Source organism: Macaca mulatta, chromosome 4, assembly GCF_049350105.2.
Source record: "Macaca mulatta isolate MMU2019108-1 chromosome 4, T2T-MMU8v2.0, whole genome shotgun sequence".
Classification (NCBI taxonomy): Eukaryota; Metazoa; Chordata; class Mammalia; order Primates; family Cercopithecidae; genus Macaca; species Macaca mulatta.
The window spans coordinates 34,094,377-34,109,957 of NC_133409.1; the positions used below are offsets into that span (position 1 = coordinate 34,094,377).

At 35.0% G+C, this 15,581-nt stretch overlaps 1 protein-coding gene across 1 annotated transcript in view; it reads left to right on the top strand.

Annotated features, from left to right (window-relative positions):
• LAMA2 (laminin subunit alpha 2) overlaps positions 1-15,581 on the top strand; it is a 611,116-nt gene that overhangs the window by 161,033 nt on the left and 434,502 nt on the right. Inside the window, exon 3 of the mRNA XM_015137479.3 lies at positions 4,848-4,960. Within this exon, the coding sequence (XP_014992965.3) occupies positions 4,848-4,960 (113 nt within the window). The remainder of the gene's footprint in view (positions 1-4,847; positions 4,961-15,581) is intronic.

A 15,581-nucleotide genomic window follows, 5' to 3' on the forward strand; every position in this document is an offset into this window, starting at 1 on the left:
TCTTGAAAGTTCTACATTCAGAGTATCTTTTATCTCGTGGAAGATATATATATTCAGCCAATACTATCCATGTTTTCACACTGAAACCAAAAATGAATAAATGATTTCAGTAAAGCAAGATGTATATAAGTTATGATTTGTATTTCCCCATTTTTATTTACCTGTAGTGTTTTTTAAACCCGTCACAGTCTGGATTTACTTTACATTATTATTATTACTATTATTGTTATTATTATTGTTATTATTTGAGATGGAGTCTCTCACTCTGTTGCCCAGGCTGGAGCGCAGTGGTGCGATCTCAGCTCACTGCAACCTCCGCCTCCTAGGTTCAAGTCATTCTCAAGCCTCAGCCTCCTGAGTAGCTGGGACTGCAGGCATGTGTGCCATGGCATCTGGCTAATTTTTTTGTATTTTTAGTAGAGATGGGGTTTCACCATGTTGGCGAGGCTGGTCTTGAACTCCCGACCTCATGTGATCTGCCTGCCTTGGCCTCCCAAAGTGCTGGGATTACAGGCGTGAGTCACCATGCCCGGCCTGCATGATTATTTTTAAATGACCAGATTCATTCCACATTTCCAGATTATGCTTTAGTACTAGAAATTTAGAAAGAATAAAACCCCACAAGAATAAAAATCTAGCAATCAACTGCATGAATATATGTTAATAAAAGTTAGATCAACAGGTGATAAAATTCCACAAATTCAGTGAACTCTGAGAATAAATATGGAAGGTCCGCAGTGAGTTACCCTGCAAAGAAAACGAACCTTGAACTTTCTGACTGTTAATAGACTTTGCTTCCCAATTAAAAACTAGCAGTTTGAAAGGTTTACCTCATCAATGATTCCCTATCCAGTTTTCAGATGCAGTTAGCCCTTGGATTGACTTGCATATTTATCCTTGTTGAGGATGTTATACATTTCTATCTCCTTTTAAATAAGGGAACTATGCCAACAATTCATCAGTATTTGCAAATTAATTATGATTAAACTTTCATAATAGGGATTATGGTTAATTGTTGTTTCATCTCCCAGTCCTCCTTTTCGTGACTAATTCTCTTATCAATTTGACCTGAGGTGGCATATATCAAAATTTCCAATTAGACAACTTCTCTCACAATTACCTAAGAGCCATGAATTTGATTTAGAAATGGGGTTGTACATGTGTGTTTTTCTATCACGTATTAAACCCACAATCTGTAAAAAAGATTTAGGTGGATGTTTGGGAAATGTTTTCTGTGATATTTATTTTTCTTCAGAGGCAGTGCCAACAATATTTCATTTATGGCTTGGATTCCCAATATGCCAATTTCAGCACCCCCTTATGTCACCAGGGTCATTTGTTTGGTATTTAGTTATGCTTCTGGTATTTGCTGTCATCATAGAGACCTGACATCTTCCCTAGCTTCAAAAGAACAATTTAACTAACGCTAACATTTAAATATATTCAGAAATTTTGCTTTTCATTAATGAGACAGGAAGCCTCATCTCTGTGGACTGCTAACATGATGATTTGGTGGAAAATAAAGTCCAGCCAGCTGTTAAGTTGAATTTAAAAATTTACCAATAACAGTGGAATATTTTTGCCCTGTCCTGTACAGTCATATTAAGATTTGCAATATGAATATCCATATCTGGAATAGGACTATCATACCATAAATAGCTCAAAACATAGCCTGTATGTTTTCAGTAAATATTATGGCAGTTTATTATATATCAATTATAAACTAATATATAATACAAATCTTCACAAATCTGAAAATGCCAAATTTAGTGAATATTCAGCTTTTTTATTTTTAAGTGGAGTCTCACTCTGTCACCCAGGCTGGAGTGCAATGGCGTGATCTCGTCTCACTACAATCTCTACCTCCCGGGTTCAAGTGATTTTCCTGTTTCAGCCTCCCAAGTAGCTGGGAATACAGGTGCCTGCCACCACGCCCATGCTAATTTTTTTTTTCCTAAAGATGGGATTTCACTGTGTTGACCAGGCTGGTCTTGAACTCCTGACCTCAGGTGACCTGCCCACCTCAGCCTCCCAAAGTGCTGGGATTACAGGCATGAGGCACTGCACCTGGCCAATATTCAGCTTTTAATAAAATTTTTCTTTTAAAAATGATTTTACTTTCTATCAGATTCCTATTGCATTGAGGACTCAGTTTTGCTTTATTTTTATTGTTTTTTCAAATGTTTTACCAAGTGCAACTTGTCTCTTATTAAGATTTAGAACAGTGTACATTTTGAACAGATATATCATTTATTTTATGTATATGCATAATAATGGTTAGAATGTTCATAGTTATACTGTTCATCAGTAACTCCGTGAATAAAGGGTTCACATCCAAGATGTTTTCACTGGTCCATGGCAAAGTAAGAAAATGAGAACAACTTTCCACATTTTTCATAAAAATAGAAAGGATACAATTTAAATAATTGTCCTCCATTTTGATCTTATGGTTTTTAAAAACTGTTGATGGTTTTTAAATGCCCTTTGTTTCATGAAATAATAATGATGCTTTATTAAATGATAGAAGTATATTGGAGGTTATTATTACTTGGAAAAACTAAAAGCTAGAACTCCTATATCAATTTCACAAATCTGTCACACATTTATTTTTAACTTCACATTTTTTTTTTTTCTGAAAATTATGAGTCTGGAAACCACTGCTGTGAGCAGAATTTTGTTATTCCTAGATCAGAGATGACACATAGTGTTGAAGTGATTTTTCTGTGGTCAATTATGTACTAAGTGGTGGAGCCAGGAGGAATATCTAGCTACCCGTGTGCCAGCACCTCATGGTCCCCCTCTCTTTCATCACCATTATTATTAGAATACATGGCTAGATTGCAATATTCGGTAGGAAAATTGGGAGTCCATGATTGTTCCTCATAGCGATGTGATTTGTTCATTATGTGAGGTATTCCTTCCAATTTAAAAAGGATTGTGTTCTAATCTAAAAGGTCATTCATAAGCCACTCATTTGAAACATCTTCCCAGATAATTAGTTTTATGAAATTCTCAAGACTGACACCGCAAAGCATCCTTAATCTATAATAAACACAGGAGCACAGGGAAGCTCACCTCCACTTTGTTTACATTTCTATGGGCAAATGTGCCGACTTTCCAGTGAGATGTGAGGAACTTAAGTGCCCTTACTGTAGCCTTGGGAATAGAAACAGGATCACCAACAACCTCCACTCCTGCCATCTTCACCCACACGTGAGCAAGGCCTGTTTAGAGAGGGAGAAAGAAAAAGACCTTATATTACTTGGAAAATGAGAAGCAAAGATTTTAGACAAGAACCAATGACTGGGAACTAAAATGCAATGAGTGCTTGGCAACCCAGGAGTAATGGCTGCTGTTGTGAGACATGGGAGCTAAAACGGGAGGAGATGAGAAACTGAGCTTTGAGGGTTTTAAGAAGGAAGGGGGCTACAGCAAAGATCACAGGTCTGTGGGGTTGCCACGCCTCCTATTTTCTTTTTCTAATATCCCTTTTGATTTTCACAATTGGTCCTGTTCTCATATGTCTGGCGTGAAAGTAAGGGAAGATCTGTGGTTTTTTGGTAGGATGGAGTTTCATGTGCCATTGTCTCCTTCCTTGCCATTATTGTGAAGATTCCTCCACTAGAGCTAGTGATGATGGCAACAGACAAATGCCAGATGGGAGGTTTGGGTTATCATTCATATTATTAAATAGCGGTAGAAAATTGGCAAGTTAAAGACTGGCTGCAAAAAGCTTCTGTAAGGGCCAAGGGAGAACTTCCCTTTTGCCCTCTGAAGGTTTTCTGAAAAATCAACTGAAAAAAGTTAGCTTGGTAGGTGAAAGGCATACAAAGTGTATTTTAAAATGCATAGCATGGAATAATCACAGGAGGATGATTACCCAATAACCCCATGGGGGCATAGATGTGGATATACCCTTCTTCACAGGGGAGGGGAGATGGGGAAAATAATGGCAGTTTGGCAAATAGTAAATGATTTTTAGGGGAATTCAAGAACATACAATGGCCTGGGACAAAGTCTGTTGGGCCCACAGAGCAGACAGTGGTTTGTAACAAAAGTTTGTTCAGGTGTGTTGACAAACTTCAGTCCCTCTTCATGTGAAATGAGTTAAATTAATGAAAACTTAGCAAAAGGGCCAGAGGAAACTTTTCTTCTTGGTAAGATCAGACTGTAAGTAGATAAGGGAGTATCAGAGTAAAACTTATTTCAGCGTTTGCTGGTCTCCAAGGACCTTTAATTTAAAATAATCAGCATACCAGGATGCTATATTTTCGGGTATTGGTTTCTGAGCCTCAATATCTCATAGAATGAATTTAACAGCGTTTTATATTAAAACCAGATACATATTGGACTCCTCAAGTCTTGATAATAACGAATGTGTCAGAAGGGCAAGTGTTCAAGTATCTTTCAACCACAAGTCAGGATTTCATGTTTCTGTTAACAAAGTTGATGGCATACTAGAGCTGTCTCAAGAGTTAGCTGTTGCTTTTTTGAATGATTGACAGGTCAATTAGATTTTAATATTATATCTTTACACTTAATTTCTGTAGTTACCTTTCAAAGTTGCGCATCTTGGTTGACGGCCAGAGTGCTGACCAGCTCATTCCCCTGTAGCCTAAGCATTTAAACATTTCCTGCTACCTTGTATGATGCTATGAGACAGCTGTCATTGAAGAAATTCTGTTGAAAATCTGAATTACTCTCTTTTTGTATTATTTTTATGTTTATATTCACATGATGATTGTTTTAACAGTTTTATTATTTTTTTTTTTACTTTAAAGAAAAAGCTATAAATTAGTTATATGATCTTTTCTTCCTCCTTTCACATGATGCTGCTAACTCAATAGAGAGACACCCGATTACAAATGCTATTGATGGAAAGAACACTTGGTGGCAGAGTCCCAGTATTAAGAATGGAATCGAATACCATTACGTGACAATTACACTGGATTTACAGCAGGTATAGTTCCTCTTTTTTTGTCATTTCCACTTTTGAAACTGCATTTTACATTTGCTGTTTATTCAGTTAGTGGTCTGTGAGTGAAGGGATACTTTTTCTTATCACTATTGTTTTCTTGATAAGATGAACAAAGGGTCCTATTCATATGGCATATTGTTATTTAAAGGTATTTGGCATTTAATTCTAAAGCACAACTCAAATGGAAGCATGTGAAGAGCTTAGAATTGAATTAGGAGCTGACTCTGTTTTAGCTAGCTGGACTTAATGATGAAAATATGGATCAATAAAATTTTACATAACAAAAATATAATAGTATCATTTTTAACTTTTAAAATAATACAGTGCTCCCACTGTGCTGATGGTGTGTGCACTTGAAGGTTCTTGGGTAACAAGGCTCTTGAGCAAATTGCCTCTCATTACTGAGAGTTGAGAAAGCTGTGACAGTTGATTTCAAATTAAACTTGGGTGACTAAATGAGGTAACAAGCCTTGTAGTTATACAAAATTGATGCCGGAAGTTGTTCAAGTTTGTCTTGCATAGGCCTGGGTGCCTTCTATGCTTAATTTCTTTCTTCCTTCTCTTCACAATATTCAGGTCAGGCTGAAGTTATTAATCAGGAATCACCAGCACCTCAAATTATTTAGGCTTGCAATTAGGATGGAAAGTGGACGAATGCAACATTCCATCCTATTTGTATTCCTAAATAATGTGCAGGGGTGATGGTCAGGATAGTTAACGACAGACACCATACACTGTAAAGGTCATGGTTTTTATAAGTTGTCTGTGTGGGGAAGCCCCAGCCAGTGGGCTAGATCAGCACAAGACATTTTCCTAATGAAGGCCATTTGCCACCAGCATGAGTACAGTCTCCCTCCTCCAGTGTCTAGGTTCATTTTGGTGAGGGCTGCATATATTCAAGAGCCACAAAAAGCTGGCTGGAGCAAACAAACTGGCGGGTTACACGGTAGACCTGCCTTCCACCCATATGGGACTCTTCGGGATATGAGGATCTGGTGGCAGCAGGGGCTCAGTGCTGCAGCTTAAATCACCAACTGGCATGGACTTATTTCTACCCTCACTAGTATACAGCAGCTGAATGTCGGTCCTGAGTTAATAATATTTCTCAGGAAGTCTCAGAACACTATCAGAGAATGGCAAGGTAAGTGACCACACTGATCAATCATGCTTTAGGAAAATTAATCCTGTGCATGAATCCCCTGGAGATCTTAGCCTTAAAATGGACTGCATACCACTCCTGATAAAGACAACTTGATTCTTTATTGGTCACAGGAGTTCTCCCCCTTCATGTGATCATTGAAAGTCTAGTCTCCCAATCAAGAGTGAGTCTGCTGTGCATTGACTCAGGTCATCTCCTGGGACAGGCAATCAATAAATAGTGATGTTTTATTGTTCTGGTTTACTTTCCATTTATTCTTTTAGATTGCACATAGAACAATGGAGTCAATTTTTAATATAATTTGCACAAATCACTTATACTACTCTTTGAGCTCAACAGCAATATTATTTACCTGTTATCAAACATGGCAGCATTTTTCCCCTCCTAATTTACAACTGGATGGTGCAACCACAAGTTTTTACTAAATCATTTCTATCTAACTTGCCTATTTTTATCAATTCAGCAAGTAAAAGAGTTTACCTGAAAGCCTATTTTTCACTGATGTCATTGATATTTTCCTAAATTTGCTTTGCATACTCACTCATCCATTCCCACACAGTATCTTAAAAATTATGTGGATTTGTCTTTCTGTTTTCTCTTCCTCCCATTTAGTTTAATGGAGGTAAGATGAGTAAATATGGCAAGACATATTTTATGCTTCATTCATCATAACAAAGTGCCAGAAATCTGTATATAACCCAGGTCTACTGGACTCCAAAGTCTGACATTCACCAAGTGGAATTGGTACAGAGGATATGTGTTCAAATTCTCCCATATTCCAGGATGGTGTCCATCCATATCCTTATTTATTCCAGCTTTCTATTTCCTGAAAATCAACCTACTGTGTGTGTAAAAGAAGGGGAATTCAAGTAATCTATAAAATGTAATAAACCCTTATTTCTACTTGACTCAAGATTTTAATTTAGTCAGTTATTTAATGATGTGAAAACTTAAACAGTTTTTGTAATCAAGTTTCGTGATGGAGCTTCTCAGACAAGAAACAGCTTCAGACTTCTCATTTGGCCCCAGGCTTTGGCATAACAAGCTGTGAGACATGTTTATAATACTTACTCAGCTACGGATGGTATATTGTACTGCATTGACAACAGAGAAAATGTGGACATTCTTATTATGTAACTGCACACAATAATCCTGAATAAGCCAGCTAATATTAATATTCCTATTGCATAGTTGAAGAACACTGTGCTTTAGAAAAGTTCGGTGACTTGGCCTTCTTTCTAAAGCTTATTATGGGCAGGGCTGGGACAACATGAATAGTCTGGATCCAGACCCAAAGTATACTAGTCTTTTCTAAGGGGAATCTGAAGACATAATCCTAGGGAGCTCAGGATAATTTTTATTATATATTTTCAAGTGCTCCAAATATAGTTCAGGTTCAAGAAATATTGCACTATCTTCTCCTGGCTTCTATGGGATAATATAGCCAACAACCTGTTTTGTTATAAAGCAGGGGACTAGAACTCTCATTTTCTAGTATATTCTAGTGTGCCTCTAAAATGGCAAAGCTTCTGTCTTTTCTACCTACGGCATGAAGGATTAATAGGTTATTCAAGATAAGATGAAGTATTATCCAACTGGGAGTAAAGGGCAGTAAAGTTATAATGAATAGGTAAATATCACTAAATGTTTGTTTGTCATTGATTCAGCAAGAGGCTTGACCATTTATTAGCTTTTCTTCTTATTTTGAGGTGTATAAATTTCAACAAGTGCCAGTATTGTTGTTGATAAATGCTTGGCTCCTCTGTGACACATTTTTATAAATTAGTATCTGAAACATAACAGAAACTATTGCATTTATTTGATTAAATCACCATACATTACAGTAGGCTTTTTTTTTTTTTTTTTTTTTTTTTTTTTTTACATTTTAACATTCAAGATAAGCACTAGAAAAAATAGCAATGTGTTTGGAAGAAAGTAGCTACTTATTTTATAAGTAGATTGTTCTTAGATACGTATTACTAAGGGATTATTAACTTTTCTCAATTCTATTTACTCATAGCATATTTTGAGCAAGTGATTTAATCATGCTGTGCCTCAACTTCTAGATTAGCAGAATAAATATTACAATATCTTGGCAAGAAAATTAAAATCATGATAATGGTAATATAGCAACTAAATTCCATCTCACAATTACAGCTATTAAAAGGACCTAGAGTCAGCATGAACTTAAAGAAAAGCTTAACTGTTCCAGTGATGTGTATATAAAAATGCAATATAATCATGAACAAAAAATACAACAATTTAAAAGAGACAGTAGTAGGTACTCAAATGTTAATAAGATGTCCAAAACATTCTATTTTAGTATTTTTCCTACCAGATTTCACCAGAATATGTCATTATGTCTGATTTTATTTATTTCTTTTAAAATCTGGCCATTATCTCCATCGTGCCCTTTGATTTGTTTCAGAAGAAAGCTGATTGGCAGGTGGGGTAAAACAGATGGGCAGCTTTTCAGTAGACTTTTCCAACATATATTGTGGTCATACTCACTCGTGGCTAATCCAGGAATGCCATTAATTAGTTAAGCTCATGTCTTAACTAGGAGTCTTCTTCTCCTCAATAAACAATTCACTTTCTTCCTGGTGTATCCCTCAAAACTAAGAATGCATTTATCAAACAAGATTATCTTACAACTACAGAGATCACACGCCACATATTCTTAACCTAAATATTTTATTCACTGACCTTGCAGAGAAAAATTTGGTGAGATGGGTTAACAGTTTTAACTGGAAGTTATGTTTTAGGAGGAGGATAAACTAGTATTTCTATGAAAATATTACTATACTTTTAGAATCCATGTGAATAGTATAAAATGATTTTTTTTCTAAAGCCTAGAATCATTAATGTAAAGGTTAAACATTTCTGCAAAAATAAAACACAAAATTCATGGTGATACTTTATATATTCAAGTTTTAACAATCATTTAAACATATGAAAGGTGGTCCAATTTTCAGTCTTGAAGGAAGGTCATTATTCTTTCATATCAAATTATTTCTTCATGCTCTTCTTACTGATTCCTGATTACTGATTAAAGGATGTGTTGTACAAGGAGGGAATTTTGGAAAATTCATAATTACATGGAAATTAAGCAACATACTCCTAAACAACCAATGGATTAAGAAAAAATTAAAAGAAAAATTTAAAAATAACTTGAGACAAATGAGAATGGACACACTAACACTGATGAGAAGAAGCAAAAGCAGTTCTAAGAAGAAGGTCTATAATAATAAATACCTACATCAAAAAGAAGAAAGATCTAAAATTAACAACCTAAGGTTACACTTCAAGAAACCAAAAAAAAAAAAAAAAAAAAAGGAACAAACTAGGCCTAGAAGTAGCAGAAAGAAGGAAATAATAAAGATCTGGGTAGAAATAAATGAAATAGAGACTAGGGAAACAATCGAAGAGATTAGCAAAACTGTCACTGGGTTTTGGAAAAGATAAGCAAAATTGACAAAACTTTAGCTAAACTTACTAAGAAAAAAAAGAGAGAAACTCAAATAAGATCAGAATTGAAAGAGGAGACATTACTATTGATACTTCAGAAATACGAAGGATCATAAGTGACTACTCTCAACAGTTATATGCCAACAAACTGGATAACCTAGAAAAAAATGGACAAATTCCTAGACACATAGCCTACCAACACTGAATCATGAAGAAATAGATAATATGAGCAGACCAAGAGTAACGAGTTTGAATCAGTAATAAGAAATACCCCATCAAAGAAAAGTCCAGAACCTGATGGTTTTACTGCTGAATTCTACCAAACATTTAAGGAACTAATACCAATCCTTCTCAAAATCCTCCAAATAACTGAAGATGAGGGACTACTTCCAAACTTATTCTATGAGGCCAGCCATTAGATACCAAAGCCAAAGACACTACAAGAAAAGAACATTACAGATCAATATTTTTGATGAACATAGATGCAAAACTCCTCAACAAAATACTAACAAACCAAATTGAACAGCACATTAAAAGGATCATTCACTGTCATCAAGTGGGATTAATCCCAGGGATGCCATGATTTAACCTTTGCAAATCTATAAATGTGATATCTTACGTTAGTAGAATGAAGGACAAAAATCATGTGATCATCTCAATAGATACAGAAAAAGCATTTGACAAAATTCAACATTCTTTAATGATAAAAGCTGTCAACAAATTAGAAGGAATGTACATCAACATAATAAAGACTGTATATGACAAATCCACAGCTAACATCATACTCAATTGTGGAAAGCTGAACAATTTTTCTCTAAGATCAGGAATAAGACAGGGATATCCACTTTCACCACTTCTATTTGGCATAATACTGGAAGACCTAGCCAGAGAAATCAAGCAAGAAAAGAAATAAAATTGGCATCAAAATTGAAAAAAAAAAAGGTAAAGTATCTCTTTTTGCAGATGACATAATCTTACATATAAAAAACCCTGACTCCACTAAAATAACTGTTAGAACTAATAAATTCTGTAAATTAGCAGGATACAAAATCAACATACAAAAATTAGCAACATTTCCATACACTCACAAGGAACTATCTTTAAAAAAAAATCAGTAAAATAATCCCATTCATGGTAGCTAAAAGAAAAATAAAAAACTTGGTAATAAATTTAACCAAAACGATTTCTATGATTTGGCTCTGTGTCCCCACCTAAATCTCATCTTGAATTGTACTCCAATAATTCCCACATGTTGTGGGAGGAACCTGGTGGGAGATGGTTGAATCATGGGGATGTTTTCCCCCATGCTGTTCTTGTGGTAGTGAATAAGTTTCACGAGATCTGGTGGTTTTATCAGGGGTTTCCACTTTTGTGTCTTCCTCATTCTCTCTTTGCCTGCTGCTATCCATGTAAGACAGGACTCTCCTTGCCTTCCACCATGATTGTGAGGCTTCCCCAGCCACGTGGAACTATAAGTCCAATTAAACCTCTTTCTTTTGTAAATTGCCCAGTCTCAGATATGTCTTTATCAGCAGTGTAAAAACAGACTAATACAGGGATGAAAGACCAGTACACTGAAAACTGTAAAACAATAATGAAAGAAACTGAAGACACAAAGAAATGGGAAAACTTCCTGTGTTCATAGATTGGAATAACTAATATTATTAAAATGTCCATACTACTCAAAGTGATCCATAGATTCAGTGCAATTCTTGTCAAAATTCCAATGACATTTTTCACAAAAATAAAAATAAATCCTAAATATTTTATGGAACCCCAAAAGGTGCTGAATAGCCAAAGCAATCTTGAGCAAAAAGAACAAAGCTGGAAGCATCACATTATCTGACTTTAAAATATATACAAAGCTGTAGTAATCAAAACAGTATGCTGCAACATAAAAACAGATACATAGACCAGCAGAACAGAATAAGAGCTCCGAAATAAGTCTAAGCATTTAGGGTCAATTGATTTTTGTCAAAGGTGCCAAGAACACACAATGGGATTGAACTATCCAATGAAAGGTGTTGGGACCAGTAGATGTCCTCATGCAGAAGAGTGAATGTAGACTCTTATCTCACACCATATAAAAAATCCATTCAAATTCTAAATGAATTGAAGACTGAACCTGTAAAACTACTGAAAGAAAACACAGGGGAAAAGTTCCATGACATTGGTCTGGGCAATGATTTTTTTAAAGGTATAAACCAAGAAGCACAGGAAACACAATAAAAAATAGACAAATGAGATTACATTAAACTGAAACACTTCTGGATAACCAGGGAAACAATCAACATGGCCGCTCTTCAAATCACTGTATTTATTTTGTTGGTACTATTTGGGTCACTGCTAAATTGGTGAATACAAAAGTAACACAGAAGAGATTATAATATACATGTTCAAAATGTAGAGTACACTTTACCTGGATATACTTTGTTTAAGTACAACAGAATATAATTAAAATCACAGTTCTTGGCCCGGCGTGGTGGCTCACGCCTGTAATCCCAGCACTTTGGAGGCCGAGGTGGGCGGATCACGAGGTCAGGAGATCGAGACCATCCTGGCTAACACGGTGAGACCCTGTCTCTGCTAAAAATACAAAAAAATTAGCCGGGCGAGGTGGCGGGCGCCTGTAGTCCCAGCTACTCAGGAGGCTGAGGTAGGAGAATGGCGGGAACCCAGGAGGCGGAGCTTGCAGTGAGCCCAGATCGTCATGCCACTGTGCTCCAGCCTGGGCGACAGTGTGAGACCCCGTCTCAAAAAAAAAAAAAAAAAAAAAAAAAAAAAATCACAGTTTTTTACCTGCTTTACTTGTATACATATATTTAAGATCATTGTTCAGTATCATAAGTAGAATCTGTGGTTAATTAGAAAATATATTTTCCCTCTAAATGAATTTGTGCTGACTTTTAAAATCATTAATAAATGTGACAGCCAGCTTTGGTGTCTATATTGAAGAAACTGTTCATCCTAATTGGTTTCCACTTGTCTACCCTTTGGTCTGCTTTCAACATAGCAGTCACAGCAATCTCATTAGTACAGATCACACAACGCTTTCCACTAAAAGTGGAAATCTTATTAGTACAGATCACACAACGCTTTCCACTAAAAGTCTCTACTGGTTTTCCATCACATTCAGTGAAAAAAGCACAATGCCCCACAAGGCCTCACCTCTCTTCATCTCTAGCCTCATCTGATCTCTCCTCCTCAGTTGCCCAGTTGGTCGTCCCACTGTGTCTTCAACACTCACACCTGCCTCAGGGTCTTTGCACTTCATATTTCTTATGTCTAGAATTATTTTCTGCAATTTCAATGCAACCTGTTTCCTCACCTCCTTTTGGTTTTTATTCAAGTGTTACCTTCTCAACAAGGACCCCCCTGACAACTCTATTTAAAATTGCAGCTCCCAGCCTGTCCACTTCCTACACCGCTTTTCCTGCTTTATTTTTCTCCATAAAATATATCACCATTTAACTTACTATGTACATTTTACTATTTATGTTGAATATCTTTCTAAATGAAATTTTTATGTGCCTGGAGATATTTGTTGTTGTAATCATTGCTTTCTAAGCACTTAGAATAGTGCCCAACATACAGCAAGCATTCAATGCGTTTGTATTAAGTTAATAAATGATTGAATGAATAACCAGTACAAGCCACCGATCCATAATTTAAGAATCTTATTGAATCTGAGAATTAAAGGATTAAGTGATTTCATTGTGCTTCTTATGATAAACCACACTGCATTTTTTTCCAATTTATGAAATTTCCTTTAAGGTTGAATGGCATTGTTTTAGTCTGTTTGGGCTGTTATAACAAAGTCAGCAGCAATTTATTTCTCATAGTTCTGGAGGCTTGACATCCAAGATCAAAGCATTGACAGATTCAATGTCTGGTGAGGGTCTGCTTCCTGGTTCATAGATGGCCTTCTTCTTGCTATAGCCTCACACGGCAGAAGGAGCAAATAAACGTTCTGGGGTTTCATTTACAAGGGTACTAATTCCATTCTTGGGGGCTCTGTCCTCGTGACCTAATTACCTCCCAAATCCCCATCACCTAATACCATCACATTGGGGGTTAGAATTTCAACATATGAATTTTAGGGGAACAGAAACAGTCTATAGAAAGCATGAAGTAAATTTTCCTCCAGTTCCTATGCATGTTCTTACTCTACTTTTAAGCATATTCTAAATTTCAGTCATATCTGTCACAATGTGACTTTACCACACTTACAGCTTTATCTGGGAAAATAGATGTTAATTATTCTAACTCTTCTTTTGTAACAGAGAAGTCTGGGACTGTCATTTTTGTTTTTTGCTTGACATTTTATTTTTTCCTTATGGAAAAAAAGTTAGTATAAAAGAAAGGGAAAAAAGTTCATACAATGATGCTGTTTAAACAAGAGTGTAAATGTAGGATATGTATTTTGATCTAAAATGTTGATAAACCAAATTCTAGCAATATAATGAAAATGTAAACATTTTGGAGACCCAGATCCTATTTCCAACAGAGTCAAGATGATTGCCCTAGAAAATGCTTCTTGAAGTCATGGAATAAATTAGACAATTGTTTATTTAACAACAGGAACAATAATACATAGAGAGGAGATCTGTTAAAAAATTTGTGAGGAAAGAGCTGTGAAAATGTTGAAACCACATGAATTCTGTTATGGAAAGTCTGAACAAGACTCTCTAAAATAGATTGAATGTGGGCAGTTTTCACAGCTGTCTGATGACTTCCACACACAAAACATCCACATTTCATCCTTTTGGTGGAATACTGTGTATTTTCCAATTTTATTCTTAGGGTTTAAATTTTTACTTACATATTATGCTTATGTATATCATATTTGTTATCTATATTATAGATAACTAATATACGATTATATTATTTATTTATAAATAAGGAATTAAAAACTTACAATTAAAATCAATTATATTATTTATTTATAAATAAGGAATTAAATAAGGAAGAGACTGTATTTATTATAGATCTTGGATCTGTGACTAAAAACCCCATGCACAGAGAAAATTCTTGAGTTAAATGGCTTCACTGGTGAATAGAAGTTAGAATACCGGTTATTGTTACAAGGAGAGGGAAGATAATGACTGGGAGACGGTATGAGTAAACTTTCATCTCTTATTTTTTATTATATATATAAAATTATACAATAATAGTGTGTTAGTACATAGAACTAATATAATTGTAAATAAGTATATTTATATTATATAATAAAATATAATATGCAAATATATAATATATTGTATAATATATAATTATATATAATAAAATATGATAAATAATATTGTATAATATATAATTATATACAATTATATTAATTATATGTACTAATGTATTAGCTGTATGTATTTATATGTTCCTATATATAAGATTTTTTCTAGAAATTGACTACATATTTGAATTGTGAGACAGCATGTATGTTTTGATTCATAGATAAGATATGTTTTCAATATTACCCAAATCTCTAAAATACAAATATGGCAAAAAATGCTGGAGCGAAACTAAGGAGAAATGAGGAGGTATAATTGTGCCCAGATTCCATTTCTTTATCTATGACTTACGCGTCAGTACATATACCTTAGGTAACTTGTTCTACTTTTATGCTCTTCAATTTGGTCATGTGTAAAATGGAGCCAATAGGCCCACTTCCTTATTATGAGGGATATTATAAGGATAAAGTGATGTGATATAGGCAAAGAGCATAGCACACTGCTGCACTTTAGTTGACACTCAGAAAATATAACTTTTGGTCTTCCGCATTGAAAATAATGGTGAATGGAGAATAAATGGGCTAGAGTTGTAATGGGAAAGATGGAAAATAACAAAACAAAAGCTCAAAAATACTTTAATTACTGGATATTTAAATGATACCTACCAGGTTCACTTTGTATATCACCTAAGAACAGTATTTTACTCAATATATTTTTAGTACTTTATGGACGTTAATATTTCTATAGA